Here is a 21,069-nt window from a genome sequence, read left to right as displayed (position 1 = left end):
ACACACTTTGCAATGTCTATGTATTCTTTTTAATTTTATTTTCTTATATTTATCTAAATATAAAACATTATTAAGGTTATTTGACTGAAAAAATCACATCAGTTATATTCTTGACAGATGGTCGTACCAGCAGCTCCAAAATGCAAAAATGTATTGCACAAGACCCATATGAAGAACATGCCAACATCTCAGACATGGATCCTTTTAAAGTACAATGTCCTAATTCATCACAGACTGGTAAACCAAATAATAGTCACAGAAGAAGTGTGGAAAATAAAAAAGCTCCCACAAGGAAGAAGCCATTTTCATGTTCAGAATGTGGGAAATGTTTTATACATAAATCACATCTTGCTGCACATGAGAGAATTCACACAGGAGAGAAGCCATTTTCATGTTCAGAATGTGACAAATGTTTTACAGATAAATCACATCTTGCTAAACATGAGAGAATTCACACAGGAGAGAAGCCATTTTCATGTTCGGAATGTGGAAAATGTTTTATAGTTAAATCCGCTCTTGTTACACATGAGAGAATTCACACAGGGGAGAAGCCATTTTCATGTTCGGAATGTGGAAAATGTTTTACAGTTAAATCCGCTCTTGTTACACATGAGAGAGTTCACACAGGAGAGAAACCATTTTCATGTTCAGAATGTGGGAAATGTTTTACTCTGAAATCACATCTTTTTAGCCATGAGAGAGTTCACACAGGAGAGAAGCCATTTTCATGTTCAGAATGTGGAAAATGTTTTAAAGACAAATCAGGTCTTGTTAGCCATGAGAGAGTTCACACAGAAGAAAAGCAATTTTCATGTTCGGAATGTGGTAGATGTTTTCTAGACAAATCACATCTTGTTAGACATAAGAGAACTCACACAGGAGAGAAGCCATTTTCATGTTCAGAATGTGGAAAATGTTTTAAAGACAAATCAACTCTTGTTACACATGAGAGAATTCACACAGAAGAGAAGCCATTTTCATGTTCAGAATGTGGAAAATGTTTTAAACACAAATCAACTCTTGTTAGACATGAGAGAAATCACACAGGGGAGAAGCCATTTTCATGTTCAGAATGTGGGAAATGTTTTACTCTGAAATCACATCTTGTTACACATAAGAGAATTCACACAGGAGAGAAGCCATTTTCATGTTCAGAATGTGGGATATTTTTTTCATATAACTCTCAACTTGTTAGACATCAGAGAAATCACATTGGGGAAGAATTCATTGTAATCCTTGAGTGACCAAACCTAATTTTTGATATCTGAAATGTCACTTTTTGTAGTAATAATGATGGAATGTGACATATCTTAGTTATTCTTTTTCCTGATATGTTGTGCTTTATTTTGGTAAATGTAATAAATGAAAATATGCTATATTCCAGCTTTGAATGTTTGTACCTGTAAACCGTATAGTTATACCACATAAAAAAACATTTACCTTATGTCTTCTCTGTCAGTAATTTTTCAAACATCCTTTTATTTTGGTTGAAGGGATACAAGTTTAGTAGTTTAGTAATTTTTCATTATTTTAGGGCAATGTGCAGAACTCATTTTTTTAGGGACCTATTCAGTTCAGTGAGGGGCTAATATATTGGGGATTCCTCTAAAGGGATTCTGTTTTAACTCTTTCACCCACATGCCTGTTGTCACCTTCCTGACCAGAACAATTTTTTTCAATTCTGACCAGTGTCACTTTATGACGTAAGAACTCTGGAATGCTTCAATGGATCCCACTGATTCTGAGACATACTGACATACAGTGGGGAACATACTGTAAGTATTTGATACACTGCTGATTTTTCAAGTTTTCCCACCTACAAAGAATGGAGAGGTCTGTAATTATCGTAAGGAAACTTCAACTGTGAGAGACAGAATCTAAAAATATAAACCAGAAAATCACATTGTATGATTTTAAAATAAATTGTATTTTATTGCATAAAATAAGTATTTGATCATTTACCCACCAGCCTGTCTCTCACAGACCTGTTCACTTTTCTTTAAGAATCCCTCTTACTCTGCACTCATTACCATATCATTGTTTAATTGTAAAGTGTAGCGGAATATGTTGGCGCCATATAAATAAACCGCCTGTATTAATTGCACAAATCTCTCCATTCTTTGTAGGTGGCAAAACTTGCAAAATCAGCAGTGAATCAAATAAATATTTTCCCCACTGTATTGTACTTCATGATAGAGGTATACTTTCTTCAGTGTGACTTGTGTGTATTTATGGAAAAGTTTGAAAAAATATATAACATTTTTCAATTTTCAAACTTTTATTTTTTTAATTCCCTTAAATCAGAGAGTCATGTTACACAAAATAGTTAAAGCAATAACATTTCCCACATGTCTACATCAGCGCAATTTTTGAAACATAATATATATTTTTTTTAACAATTTTTTAACAGATTTTTTTAAAGATAACAGTAAACATTTGAACAGACAACAGTTTCGATATAGTGCCGAATATGCATCATGTCGAACGCAAGTGATAATGTCAGTACGAGGTATTTGCGTTACATCAAACGTCGACATAGAACAAATTGGATAGTATAAACAGTGTAATCACTACACAGTAACTATAAACTACAAACCGGAAAAAGAAAAAAAGAGGGGAATCAGGCAACAAGCGTTGGTAGCGAAAATAACTAGAGAATTTTGCCGAGTCAAAAATCTGACCATATGAGAAGGCAAACTGCAGGACTATCAAAGCTAGTAGTGTGTAGCATAGATGTATGAATCTATAGACCTTGTATATAGACAGGAAAAATTAAATCACAACATTGGGTGACAGAAGGGGAAGTAGGAGCTACAAGGATGCAAGAGAGGCAGTGGGAAAGGCATAGCGTAAAGGACGTCAGGCTCGACCACTGCATCAGGATAGGTGGAAAAGCTACAGATAGCTGCCCGTTAACAAAATGGACTCATCGAAAGATAGGGAAGAGTTCAGTGGGGGATTGATATTCCCAATGAAAGGAGAGTTCTCAGCCTCTGGGACTTTTTAGTCCAAAGTTGCCAGATTTTGTGGAATTGTGAGAGTGTGTGAGTTTCCCTGCTAGATAACTCTTCTAGTCTCTGGATATCATTAACTTTATTAACCCATTCGTTCAGAGTTGAAGGGGAGGGTTGCTTCCATTGTAGTGGTATCAAATGCTTAGCAACTCCCAATAGTAGCGGAACCAAGTTACAGTGCCTTGCAAAAGTATTTGGCTCCCTGGAACTTTTCAACCTTTTCCCACATATCAACCATAAAGATACCAAATGTTAATTTTTGGTGAAGAATCAACAACAAGTGGGACACAATTGTGAAGTTGAACAAAATTTATTGGTTATTTTAAATTTTTGTGGAAATACAAAAACTGAAAAGTGGGGCGTGCAATATCATTCGGCCTCTTTAACTTAATACTTTGTTGTGCCACCTTTTGCTGCGATTACAGCTGCAAGTCGCTTGGGGTATGTCTCTATCAGTTTTGTACATCGAGAGACTGAAATTCTTGCCCATTCTTCCTTGGCAAACAGCTCGAGCTCTGAGGTTGGATGGGGATCGTTTGTGAACAGCAGTTTTCAGCTCTTTCCACAGATTCTCGATTGGATTCAGGTCTGGACTTTGACTCGGCCATCCTAACACCTGGATACGTTTATTTGTGAACCATTCCATTGTAGATTTTGCTTTATGTTTGGGATCATTGTCTTGTTGGAAGACAAATCTCTGTCCCAGTCTCAGGTCTTTTGCAGACTCCAACAGGTTTTCTTCTAGAATGGTCCTGTATTTGGCTCCATCCATCTTCCCATCAATTTTAACCATCTTCCCTGTCCCTGCTGAAGAAAAGCATGGTCAAACCATGCTGCCACCACCACGTTTGACAGTGGGGATGGTGTTGAGGGTGATGAGCTGTGTTGCCTTTACGCCAAACATATCGTTTGGCATTGTAGCCAAAAAGTTCAATTTTGGTTTCATCTGACCAGAACACCTTCTTCCACATGTTTGGTGTGTCTCCCAGGTGGCTTGTTGCAAACTTTAAACACTTTTTATGGAAATCTTTGAGAAAAGGCTTTCTACTTGCCACTCTTCCATAAAGGCTAGATTTGTGCAGTGTACGACTGATTGCTGTCCTATGGACAGACTGTCCCACCTCGGCTGTAGATCTCTGTAGTTCATCCGGAGTGATCATGGGCCTCTTGGCTGCATCTCTGATCAGTCTTCTTGTTTGAGATGAAAGATCAAACATAAAACCTGCAGACAGTACTAGCTGCCTGACAACCAATTGGCCAGGTACTTAACCTCATGGCTGAAAGGTAAAGCTCTGGAGGCCTTTGCTTCTCTCCCTCCAGAACAAGATGGAAATTGAGGCCATCAAACAGGCCCTGAAGAAGTACTAACTAACCCCTGAGGTATACCGCAAGAAGTTCCGGAACCTCCAACGTGGCCCACACGACAGTTATAGCGATGTGGTGCAAGGACTCGACCCTCTTTGACCAGTGGATCCAAGGACTGTCAGGGACCATCTTTGAGTAGCTGAGGGACCTGATGATCAAAGACCAGTTTCTACATCTTTGCCCAGCTGAGGTGCGACAGTTCATGATGGACCGAGAGCCAAAGGATGCGGACAAAGCGGTGCACATCGCTGACACCTATGATGCCAACCGGAAACCAGAGATGTTGAAGCCAGTCACCACCAGCTGGAAAGGGGGTAAGCCTGCAACCAACCCCAGTGTCCCTGCCAGTCGACACACCGGTGGCCCTGTCCCATTTGCCAACGCCAGGCCAACACATCCGGCCCTCGCCAGTGTTTTTCCTGCAAACGGACTGGACATATCCGCGCCAACTGTCCGGAGAAGCAGAAGAATCCCCTGTTGCGGATTGACCATGAGATTCCACTTGCTGGACCCTTGGGGATCAGCAAAACTAAGGCCCAGCTGTCTCAACACTTCTGTTGGCCCAAGATGGGGACAGACGTAACAAACTACTGCCGCTACTGTATCACCTGACAAAGAGTGGGGAAGGCGGGGCCTGCTCTTAAGGCTCCCCTGATCCCTTTGCCAGTGATAGAGGAGCCTTTCCAGAAGATCGCGGTGGACATTGTCTGCCCGTTGGCCATCACCAGCAGCTCTGGAAAGCTATACGTCCTCACCATGGTAGACTATGCTACCCGGTACCCGGAGGCAGTGACTCTGTCCTCAACTAGGGCGGATAAGGTGGCGGATGCACTGTTGGTCATCTTTTCATGGGTAGGATTTCCCAGGGAGATGCTTACCGATCAAGGGACCCAATTCGTGTCTCGTCTAATGGAGGCTCTCTGTAAGAAAACACAGGTGAAGCATCTGGTATCGAGTGCATATCACCCACAGACCAATGGCTTGTGTGAGCGCTTCAACGGTACCCTCAAACAGATGCTACGCATGCTGGTTGAGACTCAAGGACGTGACTGGGAGCGATACCTCCCACACCTGCTACTTGCTTACCAAGAGGTTCCGCAGGCCTCAACGGGGTTCTCCCTCTTCAAGCTCCTGTATGGCAGGCGAGTCCGGGGACCCCTTGGGTTGGTAAGGGAATTCTGAGAAGATGAGCCGAACCCTTCTGAAGTGTCCATAGTGGAGTGTCATGCGCTTCCGCGACAAAATGCAGACCTTGACGCAGTTGGTGCATGACAACATGACGCAGGCTCAGGCTGACCAGAAGCCCTGGTACAACCAGAACGCCTAGGAGCGGACCTACCAGGTGGGTCAAAAGGTGTGGGTGCTGGTCCCCGCACCCAAAGATAAGCTTCAGGCAGCCTGTGAAGGCTTCCACCAACAGCTCAACCCAGTCACCTACGCGGTCACGCTTGACCACGTTCGGGGTAGGCAAAAGGCCTTTCACGTCAATATGATGAAGGCTCATCATGAACGTGAAGCCTGCGTCCTACCGGTCTGCAACCTTCCCGTGGACGGGAAGGAAGACTCCCTCCTGGACATGCTGTCCCAAGCCAAGGCTGGTGGGTCCATCGAGGACGCGGAGCTAAGCGCCTTGTTAACCGAACCCCAGCGGCCGCAACTGCGGACCACACTGGAACCCTTCCGGGCCGTGTTCTCAAACCGACCTGGAAGGACTGAGTTAGCGGTCCACGAAGTGGACACCGGGAAACATGCCCCACTATAGTGAACACCCTATCGGAACTCTGACGAGGTGCAGCAGGTTATGCACCAAGAGATCGATGAGATGTTACAGCTGGGGGTGATTCAATGGTCCAAAAGCGCGTGGGCCTCACCTGTAGTTCTCCTTTTAAAGAATGTTTGGACCACTCAGTTCTGTGTGGACTATAGGGGGCTCAATGCCATCACAGCCTCTAATGTGCACCCAATGCCACACATCGAGGAGCTGCTTGAGTGGTTAGCTGGCGCCAAATATCTCTCCATAATGGATCTGAGTCGGTGATACTGGCAGATTCCCCTGAGCCCCGAGGCGCAGGAGAAGTCGGCCTTTATCACCCCTTTCGGACTGTACGAGTCCACAGTCATGCCCTTCTGCATGAAAAATTCCCCTGCCACTTTCCAGCGGATGGTCAACCACCTGCTTCAGGGACTGGAGAAGTACGCGATGGCGTACCTGGATGACAATACCGTCTTCAGTTCCTCCTTGGAGGAACACCTTCAGCATCTCCAGGAGGTGCTCAGGCGGGTCCAAGAAGCAGGTCTGACCATCAAGCTGAGAAAGTGCCAGCTGGGCATGAGAGAGGTCCACTACCTGAGGCACTGGGTGGAAACTCCATGAGGCCAGAGCCTGGGAAAGTGGACACGATCGCGTCCTGGGCCACCCCCAGGACCAAGAATCAGGTGATGTCCTTCTTGGGCACTGCAGGGTACTATTGGCGCTTTGTTCAGAACTATAGCAGCCTTGCAAAGCCCTTGACAGACCTCACCAAGAGGAAGCTGCCCCAAACAGTCGACTGGACAGACGGCTGTGAGGTGGCCTTCCGGGCTTTGAAAACAGCCCTGTGCAACTCTCCCGTGTTAAAAGCAGTCGAGAGCAGTCGGCCGTTCCTGGTACAGACCGACGCCAGCGACTTTGGCCTCGGAGCTGTGCTCAGCCAGGTCGACTCGGGGAACCAAGAGCACCCCGTGTTGTACCTGATAAGGAAGCTTCTGCCAAGGGAAGTGGCCTATTCCACCATCAAGAAGGAGTGCCTGACCATAGTCTTGGCACTGCAACATTTGCAGCCCTACCTGTACAGATGCAAATTCACCGTGGTGACGAACCACAACCCCCTGAGCTGGCTGCACACCGTATTTAAACTTTTCTTAATGTTTTTATATTTAGATAATTATAAGTGTTAAGGTTATTTGAGTAAAAAAAAATCAGTTATATTCTTGACAGATGGTCGTACCAGCAGCTCCCAAATCCAAAAAAGTATTGCACAAGCCCCATATGAAGAACATGCCAACATCTCAGACATGGATCCTTTTAAAGTACAATGTCCTAATTCATCTCAGACTGTAAAACCAAATAGTAGTCACAGAAGAAGTGTGGAAAATAAAAAAGCTCCCACACGGAAGAAGCCATTTTCATGTTCAGAATGCAGGAAATGTTTCACAGACAAATCAACTCTTGCTGCACATGAGAGAATTTACACAGGAGAGAAGCCATTTTCATGTTCAGAATGTGGGAAATGTTTTACAGTTAAATCATCTCTTGTTAAATATGAGAGAATTCACACAGGAGAGGAGCCATTTTCATGTCCTGAATGTGGAATATTTTTTGTACTTAAGTCTCAACTTGTTAGACATCAGAGAACTCACATTGGGAAGAAGGCAATGTAATCAAACCTAATTTTTTAAATCTGACATGTCACTCTTTGCAGTAATAATGATGAAATGTCTCATATCCCAGTTATTCTGAAAATATTTTTTTCCTTATATGCTTTGCTTTATTTTGGGAATGTTTATACTTGTAAACCGTATAGTTATACTACATATAAAAACTTACAAAAACATTTACCGTATATGCGCGAGTAAATGCCAACCCGAGTATAAGCCGAGGCACCTAATTTTGCCACGGAAAACTGGGTAAGCTTATTGACTCGAGTATAAGCCGGGTATGCATTGTCCCCTCATCCCTGCCCTGCTATGCGTGGCTCCCCCCATCCTTTCCTGGTATATGGCTCCCCATCCTCTCCTGGTATGTGGCTCCTCCTGTCCTGTCCTGGTATGTGTGGCTCCCCCTGTTGTATGCATGGCTCCCCCGATCCCGCATGGCTTGGCTCCCCTCCCCGGTCCCATCGTGCATGGCTTGTCTCCCCTCCCCGGTCCTATCATGCATGGCTCCCCTCCCCGGTCCCATCGTGCATGGCTTGTCTCCCCCCCTCCCCCGATCCCATCGTGTATGGTTCGGCTCCCCTCTTCGTCCTACTCACCCTTCTGGCGCCGTCGCTGGATCTCCATCCTTGCTTCTCCGTTGTCAGGGCGCTGGCATCTTTTTCTTGTGCTGAGTGGTCACGTGGTACTGCTGATTAAGATAATGAATATGTGCTTCATGCCTATGGGAGTGGAGACGCATGCATATTCATTACCTTAATGAGCGGTACCAAGTGACCGCTGAACACAGAAGCTGCTGGCCCCGGGGCAATGGTGATGCAGGGACTTGCAGAGACCGTGCCAGGAGGATGAGTATGATGTCACAGCTGCCGGCTCCTGGCTTTCTCCCCCTGGCTTTCTGGACAGTGACTCTTGTGTAAGCCGAGGGGGGGGCATTTACAGACACAAAAAAAAGTGCTGAAAATCTCGGCGTATATACGGTACCTTATGTCTTCTGTGTCAGTAATTTTTCAAACATCCTTTTATTTTGTTTGAAGGGTTAAAAGTTTAGTTGTTTTGTAATTCTTCATTATTTTAGGGCAATGTGCAGAACTCGTTTTTTTTAGGGACCTATTCAGTTTTGAAGTGACTTTGAGGGGCTAATATGTTGGGGATTCCTCTTAAAGGGATGCTATTTTAACCTTTTCACCCACATGCCTGTTTTCACCTTCCTGACCAGAACATTTTTTTTCAATTCTGACCAGTGTCACTTTATGAGGTAATAACTCTGGAATCAGGGCCGGTTTTAGACAAATTGGGACCCTAGGCAAAATTCAAGGTGAGGCCCCCATGTCCATATAAAGCACGTACATATTACACCGATATCAGTGTCACCAGTGTTTTCAATCAGTGTGTCGTCCGTGTGCCATCCGTGTTTTTCCTTTGTGGATAATGGAAATGAAATTACAAAACTTCTCATATACCGTATTTTTCGGACTATAAGACGCACCCAGGTTTTAGAGGTGGAAAATAGGGGAAAAAATGTTTGAACCAAAAAAAAAGTGTTAAAATATTTAATAACATAAATAACATACTATTATATGTGGTGTTAATAAATAAATATATATATATATATATATATATATATTTATTATGTTGGGAGCTACAGGTAGAAGATGGTGCTGCGGGACTAGTGTGTTGTCTGTAAAGTACTGTATGAAGACGCTGGAGGGTGAGTATAAGAATGGGGGCACAGGGCTTATATTTAAAGCACCACTCCAGCACTGAAAAATAACACTAGCGTGCTGCTTTAATATCCCATAGGAGAACTATAACTCCCAGCATGTCCTGCAGATCCTATGGCATGCTGGGAGTTATAGTTCACCACAGGATGTCAGAGTGATTTTTATGTGCTGCAATTACTAACCTTATAATTCATTCTTTACAGGCTGCTGCTCACTGTGCTCAGTGCAGGTCCTGCAGCTAGCCAGCCACGCTGTGGTGAGGTAATGCAGCATCCCATGGCCGCACTGTGCCCTCTTATGAACTCACCACAGGTCCACAGCCTGGGCTGTGCTGCCTGTCAGGTATGTGGCGATCCCTCCTGCTGCCCTCTGCTCCTGCCCCCTCCACCACCTGACACACATCTCCCCAGCTGCTGCAGGAATCGGCGCTGGGGAAACCATGTGGGTCTGTCCTTTGCTGCTCCCCGCTCACTGACAGGAGAGCAGGGAAGCGGCTCATGAATATTCACTTCACTTTAAGTATTGGGACCTGTGGTTTCCCCAGCGACTGGATTCCTGCAGCAGGCAACATTTTCCTGCCTCCTGTGATCCCAGTGCGGTCTCACTCCACCGCTGCCCCCTCCCCACATGCTGCATTCCAACCATAAGACGCACCCACACTTTCCTCCCAAATTTGGAGGAAAAAAAGTGCGTCTTGTGGTTAGAAAAATACGGTACTTTCCATGTTAAACGATACGATACACTTTATTGATCCTGAGGGAAATTATGGTATCACAGCAGCATTACAACAGCATTACAAACAAAACATTACGAACGGCATTACTACATTACATTACAAACAGCATTACATAGAGTAATTACTAGACACAGATCCTGCAGGTGACTAACCACAATACATAACAAAGGTGCACATTGCATTACATTAGTGCGCCGGCCCTAGGTCATAGCCATCTTTCAGCCTTAGTGAATTGTTATACATCCCCATAGCAGTAGGCACGGACAGCACATGTACAGCACACGGACGGCATGTTTACACGGACCCATAGACTTGTATTGGCCCTTGTCATCTGTGCTGCTGGGAAAACACGGACATGAGTGCAGCACCGTAGGTCAAATAGAGGACACGTAGCATCTGTGAAAAACATGATAGGTCGTGTGAAGGAGGCTGTACAGTCACATAATAGAAAACACTAGATGTGTATTTCCTGAAGGAAGTACAGATAGTGCTTTGAAATGGTGCCCGGGCTGCCCCTTTAAGAGACTTGCCTGCTACCCCTGCAAGACTTTCAACTCAGGATCCGTTTTAACTGTGGGTGCCACTCGGGGGCCGATTTGGTGGGCGGGGCCACTCAGGGGCCGATTTGGTGGGCGGGGCCACTCGGGGGCCGATTTGGTGGGCGGGGCCACTCGGGGGCCGATTTGGTGGGCGGGGCCACTCGGGGGCCTATTTGGTGGGCGGGGCCACTCGGGGGCCTATTTGGTGGGCGGGGCCACTCGGGGGCCTATTTGGTGGGCGGGGCCACTCGGGGGCCGATTTGGTGGGCGGGGCCACTCGGGGGCCGAATTGGTGGGCGGGGCTGACTTGGTGGGCTGGGCCACTCGGGGGCCGATTTGGTGAGCGGGGCCACTCGGGGGCCGATTTGGTGAGCGGGGCCACTCGGGGGCCGATTTGGTGGGCGGGGCCACTCGGGGGCCGATTTGGTGGGCGGGGCCACTCGGGGGCCGATTTGGTGGGCGGGGCCACGCTGGGGCCGATTTGGTGGGCGGGGCCACGCTGGGGCCGATTTGGAGGCCAGGGTCGATCAGCCTCCGATTTGGAGACCGGGGTGGCTCAGCCTCCGATTTGGAGCCTTGGGCCACTCAGCTTTCGATTTGGCGCGCCGGCCCTTTAAGACTCATTTTGGTGCGCCGGCTCTTTAAGAATCACTTTGGCGTGTCGGCGCTTTAAGAGCCAGGGTGACTCACTGGGCTTCAAAATCCACTTTGGCGTACATTCTCTCTCAGGGGCATGCGTCATGTGATGAAGCTAGATTTGCATTTGTGCTGTGGGTTTCGCTTTAAGAGCTGATATTATGTGGCAGAAACTCTGTCCTGGAGAGGTCTGACTCATGTGACGTTCGTAGGCGTTGGCATAGTAACTGGGTGTGCCTGTGCATATCAATGAGCTCAACTGCCATTTCAATCGCCTCAGGGCATGTTTTCAGTTTCCCATTGAAAAGCATTCCAATGACGGGAAAAAAAATTTTGAAACGCAAATTGCGCAAAAACTACAAATCCGATCGACACGAAAAATACTTAGCACACCTCTCATGGACGCTGGCTTCGAAACGACACCTCAACGGCGTCTGTGCGTGTAGCGGTTCGGGCCGCATTAATTGCGGAAATCAACTGAATAATAATAAGAAGTTAGCAGCGTTCGGATTACAATATAGTGGTTTTTTCAAACCACTATAATTAGCAGAATTGCCGTCTTTTTCTACATCCTACCTCACAAACGGCAAAATAAAAAACGATTAAAGAAAAGTCCTACAGGTCCCTCAAACTACTCTGCTAAATCCCCTCTGGCTCCGTGGCTGATGGGTTCAGGGTTCCTGATGGTTATTATTCACTTTGCAGCTATAATATAAGGTGAAGCCACAAGATGACTGCAGCCTAGTGCTAAGACTGACAGAGACCCCTGGAGCCACAAGACCCCTGTAGCCTAGTGCTAAGACTGACAGAGACCCCCGGAGCCACAAGACCCCTGCAGCCTAGTGCTAAGACTGACAGAGACCCCCGGAGCCACAAGACCCCTGCAGCCTAGTGCTAAGACTGACTGAGATCCCCGGAGCCACAAGACCCTTGCAGCCTAGTGCTAAGACTGACAGAGACCCCCGGAGCCACAAGACCCCTGCAGCCTAGTGCGAAGACTGACTGAGATCCCCGGAGCCACAAGACCCCTGCAGCCTAGTGCTAAGACTGACAGAGACCCCCGGAGCCACAAGACCCCTGTAGCCTAGTGCTAAGACTGAGAGACCCCCGGAGCCACAAGACCCCTGTAGCCTAGTGCTAAGACTGACAGAGACCCCCGGAGCCACAAGACCCCTGAAGCCCAGTGCTAAGACTGGCGGAAACCCCCAGAGCATCAATGCTGGAGCCGTGGGGGATTTATCGTTTCATGCTAATTATTTTTACATTCTCAGAAAACCCCTGTAGTGTCTGTTCACACCCACCATTTTTGCTGCGGATTCATCTATAGTGGTGGCAGGAAATATTCAGCATTTTTGCAGCCTTTTCACTTGCATTTTTGTGTCCCATTCATTTGAATAAGGAAAAAAACCTCGCAGAAACACTGAAGTGCTAAAAATCTTAATGATATTCTGGTGCGGAGCCACTATGTTCCCACCCTTAAGAATTTTTTCGGCTCCAGCGGCCCGACCACCGGATCTTTTTCCTGTGGACATTGTGTTTCCTGCGCCAATGTCCTGCGCTGCTCTGCCTTTTCCTCCTCTAGTGGTACTAGACAGTTTAAAATCAAAAATCGGATTTCATGTGGCACATCCAACGTGATATATTATGCCACATGTCCGTGTCCAAAAATCTATGTTGGTCTGACCACTAGGGAATTGAGGATACGGGTTCGGGAGCATGTGCGGGACATTGGCGCGGCTAATTTGGCATCTGATCCGGCTGATTTGAAAACTATCCCCCGCCACTTTCGATTATATCATAACAGCGATGCTGGTATGTTGAAGGTGAGGGGGATTGACGTATTGCATATGGGCATCAGGGGCGGTGACAACAAGAGAATACTTGCACAAATGGAAGCGAGGTGGATTGTGGAACTAGACACCATGACCCCAAAGGGACTTAATGAACATCTTAGCTTTGCTTCTTTTTTATAATATTTGTAATATATTAATTTCTCTTGCTGCCTCCCTCCATTGTTTGTCCATATAGCATCGGCAATTGTTTTGTTTTATTATTGCGGTAGATCTCCTTTTTCCTTTTTTGTTTGTTTACACATCCCATATCTTCCTATGGTTTCTGTGGCTGTCTTTTCTTGTTTTAATCTTGTTTTTAATATTTTGTTTTTAATCAATTCCTTTTTTTTTTTTTTCATATAGATTCACTCCAGTATATAATATTTCCCCTGTCTGTGGATCTGTGACGTGATCGTTTGCATTACTGGATTTTCACATTCAAGTGCCTGCAGTGTTTACATTGCAATATTGGATGCCTCTTTTTTGACAACGTTTAATGTATATTTATCCCTACTTGTGACATGATTTTGTACTTTTATAAACTATATCATGTATATTTTTTTTGTTTTTATTGCATGTATGTTATACTTATATCGTGTACATGTTTTTGGTCGTATTTTGATATACATATTCATGTGGCGTTTTGTATTGCAATGTTTGTACCGTTAGAGATGAATCTTATAACAAGCTACTTATATTTAGTGGCTGGAATAATAAGATCCGTGTATGTATACATATATCTTTTGCATGTATGCCCCCATATTATTGTTTTGTCCCACTGATTTTTTCCATCTGTGCACTGGCCTTATGGTATTCGGCCGTGCGCATCGCTTTCAGTGCTCCGCGGCCCCGCTATGCGCTCGGCATCTTTATGTGCGGTGCACACATTCCCGGGGTTTCCTCCGGTTTTGTGTGCGCTGGCGCATGATGCTTGTGGCGCTTTGCGGGACTTGCGGTGACTGGGGCGCATGCGCCGATTGTGCCTTTACTATTGGCCTGCTGAAGATCATATGACTGAGGTCAGGGGCTACCTTAAGGTCCTATCTTGGACTTTGTATCACTGCGGGCGCATGCGCTGGTTGCGCTTTTTCTATTGGCCAGTTCTGGTCACATGACCGAGGTCAGGGGCTATATTAAGGTCCTAATTGGACCTCTTACCATATCCCTCTTGAGAAAGCGGCTTGAGACGCCGCGAAACGCGCGTCGGGGGTGGTACAGCCTTTTCCCCTCTCCTCCATTCCTGGTAAGTGCCCCTTGGGTTTTGCTTCCCCTTTTTTTCGCCGCTTGTTCATTGCGGTTTGCTTCATTATAATGATGCCCCTTAACAATGTCTAGTCTGACATATATATAGGCCACTGTGCTTGGGGGCTACAATTTTTGTGTTATACTGTGGGAACTTTTGCACTTCCCTGGGACATGGCCTGGGAATTTTTTCCATCTATCTGGAGGCTTGGGGTACTGTATGTGGATACTATCTGTTTTTGTCCATAATTGCACATTACTATACATGTTTTTTGTAGTACTTTACTTGAATAAAATTGAATACAATTTTTTAATATTGCATGCTCTGTGTTTTCTCCTGGTATTCATTCTATTGTTTGAGTTTATGCATCTTTTTGGCGTCGGAGGCTAGTTTCTTCCCTCCATACGCCACATTATGATTAAAGGGTTTCTGATTTCATTAACTATTTCTGTGTTTTTCACAGTTATCCCTATTTCCATTATGGATTTTCGCGCCCGTGATCTCACGTGGCGCACGCAACTTAATGACGTGTTTCAGGACAAATCAGATGGGGAATGTGTTGGCTCCAATAAGGATATACAGGAAGTTGTATTTAAATTTAAGGAATTGTTACATAAGAGAACCCGCATTTGGTGGAACCACGAGTTCCTGGACCAGTACTGTATATACGAAAAGATCTGATCCCAAGAGGACTCCGGATTCGGGTTTTCCCCTCATTCCCAGTACTGGACGAAACCTTTAAAAGTAAATGGGAGAGCCTTATTAATGAATGCTCTAAGGGTTTCATGGTTCTTTTAAAGCAATTGAACCATGACTCCCTCATTGCCATTGAGGCCGAGATTGATGAATTGCAATCCATTCTACAAAAGGAGATGTCTAATGACGCCTTAAAGAAATTAAATGATCAGATTGATGTTGATCTACAAAAATGGGCGCAGGAGATTCAAGCTAATAAGGCAAAGAAATTTAAGAGGGATGTACAGGACAAAACCTTATCCAGAGTCTATCGTTGGCAGGATCCCTCTGGACGGTCACGTCTTAAGTTTAGGAACATGTCTTATTCCCGTTCGAGGTCTACATCACAGAGATCTAACGCTTCGAATTATGATGATGAGACGGGAAAGAGAGGTTCTGATCAGAACACTACTAATCATACGGCTCTTCCTAAGAGGATTGAGACCCGCCAATCGTTTAAAAATAAATCAGCCGGATCAAAGGTTCCCCAGACCAGTTCCCGGGGGGATCTACAGGTCCTAAATTTGTCTACTCATGTACTTACTGGAACACAGTTGGAAGTTCTTGGGAAAGGCCTGACCTTCTCACCCACCAACTCGTTTGATTATTTTACAGCCTTGAAAGACCTTCAACTCTTTTCAAGAAAACTTATTTTGAAAAAACTCCATGCCCGAAGTCACACTCCTGAGGATCTGAGTGATGTGGAAAGGGCGGCGCTTTCCGATCTGGAGGATCTGCTCTCGGAACAGGGCGGCCCTCGTACAAGTAAGTTTCCCCCTCTGGTTCGGCCTAAATCTAGATTCCCCCCCTTGTCTATTTGTCCTTCGGTTGAGATTTTTACTAAGCTGGTTAGTGATGATTTTAAGAAGTTATCATCTAGACGGAGATTTGATAATCTCACTTATAAGCAACGTCAGGCAATTTCCCAACTACAGTCTTTGGGGGATGTAGTCTTTAAACCGACTGACAAGGGGGGGAATATAGTGGTTTGGCCCAACCAGAAATAAGAACGGGAGGCTTTCCGACAGCTCAGAGATGCGGATACTTATTTGAAACTCCCATTCGACCCTAGGGCCACCTTTTCACATGAACTTCAGGTTATCCTCGATCGGGCATTTAGGAGTGGTATCATAACCAAGCGAGTTGTTGATGGTTTGACTGTCAGGTCTCCCAGGAACCCCACATTTTATCTTTTACCCAAAGTCCACAAGGATGCCCTCAACCCCCCAGGGCGCCCTATCGTATCGGGTATTGGTGGCATGTGTGAACCTATATGTCAATTTATTGACTTTTATTTGAAATCACTTGTTGAATCACTGCCTTCCTATATCAGAGATACGACGGACGTCCTGGCACGGGTTGACGGCGTCCTTGTGGAACCATCCACTCTTCTAGTGACTGCTGACGTGGAAAGCCTCTATACTTGTATCGACCATACTGTGGGATTAGATGCGGTTCGCTGGTTTTTGGGGACCTCCGACCTGGATGGCCCTCTGTGTGGGCTAATCCTCGAGCTGGTCGACTTTATCCTTACCCACAACTTCTTTGTTTTCAAAGATCAGTTTTATTTGCAGAAGCGGGGCACAGCCATGGGCGCGGCTTGTGCGCCTTCGTACGCCAATCTCTTCCTTGGCGCTTGGGAGAGGGAGGTCTTTGGCGACGGGGGCCCACGTGGCGCGTCCCATGTGCTGTGCTGGTACCGCTATATAGATGATGTACTGTTTTTGTGGGATGGGACGGTTGATCAGCTTGGGGATTTCATGAGGACATTAAATGACAATACTAAAAATATTCATCTTACATATTCATTTGATGAGGCACGCTTGGACTTCCTGGACGTCCGTCTGGAGGTCGATGCTGACCGGCGCATCCAGATGGACGTATTCAGGAAGCCCACATCCGTGAATTCTTTATTGCATGCTACGTCAGCCCATGATTATGCCACGGTGAGGGCCATCCCGGTCGGACAGTTTCTCCGTATGCGACGCATCTGTTCCACTGATGACCGATTTGAAAGACAAGCCCATGATTTGACGAATCGTTTTCTCAATAGAGGATATAGCCGGAGATGTATTAAAGCCGGCTATAATAGGGCTAGATACACCCCACGCAGTAGTCTTTTACATTCAGCTCAGAGGGGTGGAGGTAATGTTGATGATGGGCCCGTTAGGTTCATCTCAACATATAATCATGAGTGGCAAAACATGCACAATATTTTGCGCAAACATTGGTCCATTCTAGAGACAGATCCTTCCCTGGGGGCTGCTCTGGGGAATTTTCCTTCTATGACACCTCGCCGATCTAAAAATCTTAATGATATTCTGGTGCGGAGCCACTATGTTCCCACCCTTAAGAATTTTTTCGGCTCCAGCGGCCCGACCACCGGATCTTTTTCCTGTGGACATTGTATTTCCTGCGCCAATGTCCTGCGCTGCTCTGCCTTTTCCTCCTCTAGTGGTACTAGACAGTTTAAAATCAAAAATCGGATTTCATGTGGCACATCCAACGTGATATATTATGCCACATGTCCGTGTCCAAAAATCTATGTTGGTCTGACCATTAGGGAATTGAGGATACGGGTTCGGGAGCATGTGCGGGACATTGGCGCGGCTAATTTGGCATCTGATCCGGCTGATTTGAAAACTATCCCCCGACACTTTCGATCATATCATAACAGCGATGCTGGTATGTTGAAGGTGAGGGGGATTGACGTATTGCATATGGGCATCAGGGGCGGTGACAACAAGAGAATACTTGCACAAATGGAAGCGAGGTGGATTGTGGAACTAGACACCATGACCCCAAAGGGACTTAATGAACATCTTAGCTTTGCTTCTTTTTTTATAATATTTGTAATATATTAATTTCTTTTGCTGCCTCCCTCCATTGTTTGTCCATATAGCATCGGCAATTGTTTTGTTTTATTATTGCGGTAGATCTCCTTTTTCCTTTTTTGTTTGTTTACACATCCCATATCTTCCTATGGTTTCTGTGGCTGTCTTTTCTTGTTTTAATCTTGTTTTTAATATTTTGTTTTTAATCAATTCCTTTTTTTTTTTTTTCATATAGATTCACTCCAGTATATAATATTTCCCCTGTCTGTGGATCTGTGACGTGATCGTTTGCATTACTGGATTTTCACATTCAAGTGCCTGCAGTGTTTACATTGCAATATTGGATGCCTCTTTTTTGACAACGTTTAATGTATATTTATCCCTACTTGTGACATGATTTTGTACTTTTATAAACTATATCATGTATATTTTTTTTGTTTTTATTGCATGTATGTTATACTTATATCGTGTACATGTTTTTGGTCGTATTTTGATATACATATTCATGTGGCGTTATGTATTGCAATGTTTGTACCGTTAGAGATGAATCTTATAACAAGCTACTTATATTTAGTGGCTGGAATAATAAGATCCGTGTATGTATACATATATCTTTTGCATGTATGCCCCCATATTATTGTTTTGTCCCACTGATTTTTTCCATCTGTGCACTGGCCTTATGGTATTCGGCCGTGCGCATTGCTTTCAGTGCTCCGCGGCCCCGCTATGCGCTCGGCATCTTTATGTGCGGTGCACACATTCCCGGGGTTTCCTCCGGTTTTGTGTGCGCTGGCGCATGATGCTTGTGGCGCTTTGCGGGACTTGCGGTGACTGGGGCGCAATGGCCGATTGTGCCTTTACTATTGGCCTGCTGAAGATCATATGACTGAGGTCAGGGGCTACCTTAAGGTCCTATCTTGGACTTTGTATCACTGCGGGCGCATGCGCTGGTTGCGCTTTTTCTATTGGCCAGTTCTGGTCACATGACCGAGGTCAGGGGCTATATTAAGGTCCTAATTGGACCTCTTACCATATCCCTCTTGAGAAAGCGGCTTGAGACGCCGCGAAACGCGCGTCGGGGGTGGTACAGCCTTTTCCCCTCTCCTCCATTCCTGGTAAGTGCCCCTTGGGTTTTGCTTCCCCTTTTTTTCGCCGCTTGTTCATTGCGATTTGCTTCATTATAATGATGCCCCTTAACAATGTCTAGTCTGACATATATATATAGGCCACTGTGCTTGGGGGCTACAATTTTTGTGTTATACTGTGGGAACTTTTGCACTTCCCTGGGACATGGCCTGGGAATTTTTTCCATCTATCTGGAGGCTTGGGGTACTGTATGTGGATACTATCTGTTTTTGTCCATAATTGCACATTACTATACATGTTTTTTGTAGTACTTTACTTGAATAAAATTGAATACAATTTTTATATTGCATGCTCTGTGTTTTCTCCTGGTATTCATATATTTCACAATATACTGCACACATGCAGTATACATATGTAATATGCAAAAGAAATGGAGTAAAGCCAGCTCACCTGTTGTGGCGTGTTGTCAGCACGGACTGCAAGGAGACCGCTTGAACGCAATATAGAAAAAGGAAAAGTCCAGCTGATTAAAAAAAGGCTATTTATTGAAAAAATTCAAGTTAAGATCAGCATCCCGCAGACAATTAGCGGTAACGCAGCTACGCGTTTCGAACACTGCATGTGTTCTTTGTCAAAGCTTGTCATAGCTCTGACAATGAACACATTCAGTGTTCGAAACGCGTAGCTGCGTTACCGCTAATTGCGGGATGCTGATCTTAACTTGAATTTTTTCAATAAGTAGCCTTTTTTTTATCAGCTGGACCTTTCCTTTTTCTATATAATATACACACACATGCTACAGTATATACTGTTTGCACATGCATATGTATATATGTGGTGTAATGTCCACTGTGTCCACAAGGGGGCGCTGTGTGGATGTCCCAAGAGAACGGATGAGTGGCAGAATCCTGAAGGATAGTTATGTATCTCAAAGTGGGTGGCTTTGAGATGGAGACTTGTGTATGTGTGATCAGCAATATCATTGCTGTGGTGTTGTTTCTAAGTGTAAGGGAGAAGTCTTCAGGTAACTAGAGAGATGGACGGGTTCTGGTTACCTACAAACCCACCCAGGGGTGTGTCTGAAAATGCCTATAGTAAAAGGCTTTGTATGTGTGTGAAGGACCTGTGATGAGGTCATAGCCATGTGACCCAGTGGGCGTGGCTACGGACCATTTAAGGTGGCCAGGGTAGGTCACAAGAGGTGAATGCTGGGACCTGGTTGGTCCAGTGTGGAAGGTCCTGCAGAGATGGAACTTCCTGCCTGACAGCACGTGTGAAGTGGCTGTGAGCAATGGCGATGTGTGCCTGAGAGTTCCCTGGAGGAAATGAACGTGTGTGGAATGCTGAAGCCGCATGAGGAGCCCTGACTTGGGTGAGACCGTTGTGAGGCTAAGAGAGCCTGCGTACTGGATATTGGCAACCAGAGTGAAGCATTATAATGGACGCTATGCTGGTAATGCTGTTAAGTGAACTTTCTGTTGCTGTGGTTTATGAGGCGTGAATAAACCGCAAGGACTGTATAATTTGTTGGAAAATCCTGTGCCGGAACTGGTTTTTGTTCGCTGCAAGCGAGAATCCCCTAAGTAAATGACAGCGCTACCTCACAATATACCCACAAATGCACCACAGATATACACAATCATACTATATACTGTATATATGCACACACATACTATATATACAGACACACACACTGTATACTACCCATGCTCACACGCAGATATACATACATATATATATATATATATATATATATATATATATACACACACTCACTGGCCACTTTATTAGGTACACCTGTCCAACTGTGTGTTAAGACTTAATTTCTAATCAGCCAATCACATGGCGGCAACTCAGTGCATTTAGGCATGTAGACATGGTCAAGACAATCTCCTGCAGTTCAAACCGAGC

General features: G+C 45.2%; 1 protein-coding gene across 9 annotated transcripts in view; it reads left to right on the top strand.

The window, feature by feature from the left end:
* Positions 1-19,500, top strand: part of LOC141047844 (uncharacterized) — a 49,442-nt gene extending 29,942 nt beyond the window's left edge. For 5 of the 9 annotated variants that reach the window (XM_073543176.1, XM_073543175.1, XM_073543172.1 and 2 more), the window contains one exon: positions 118-1,444. In XM_073543176.1, the coding sequence (XP_073399277.1) occupies positions 118-1,244 (1,127 nt within the window). In that variant the 3' untranslated portion in view covers positions 1,245-1,444. Of the gene's footprint in view, positions 1-117; positions 1,445-7,535; positions 7,815-9,720; positions 9,860-13,623 lie in introns of those variants that run through there. The other 4 variants (XM_073543170.1, XM_073543171.1, XM_073543169.1 and 1 more) reach the window with 3 other exon arrangements.
* Positions 19,501-21,069: the final 1,569 nt, after the last annotated feature.

Source organism: Dendrobates tinctorius, unplaced genomic scaffold (assembly GCF_039654945.1).
Source record: "Dendrobates tinctorius isolate UK_male_01 unplaced genomic scaffold, ASM3965494v1 ptg000129l, whole genome shotgun sequence".
NCBI lineage: Eukaryota > Metazoa > Chordata > Amphibia > Anura > Dendrobatidae > Dendrobates > Dendrobates tinctorius.
This window is presented reverse-complemented; position numbering and strand designations above follow the sequence as displayed.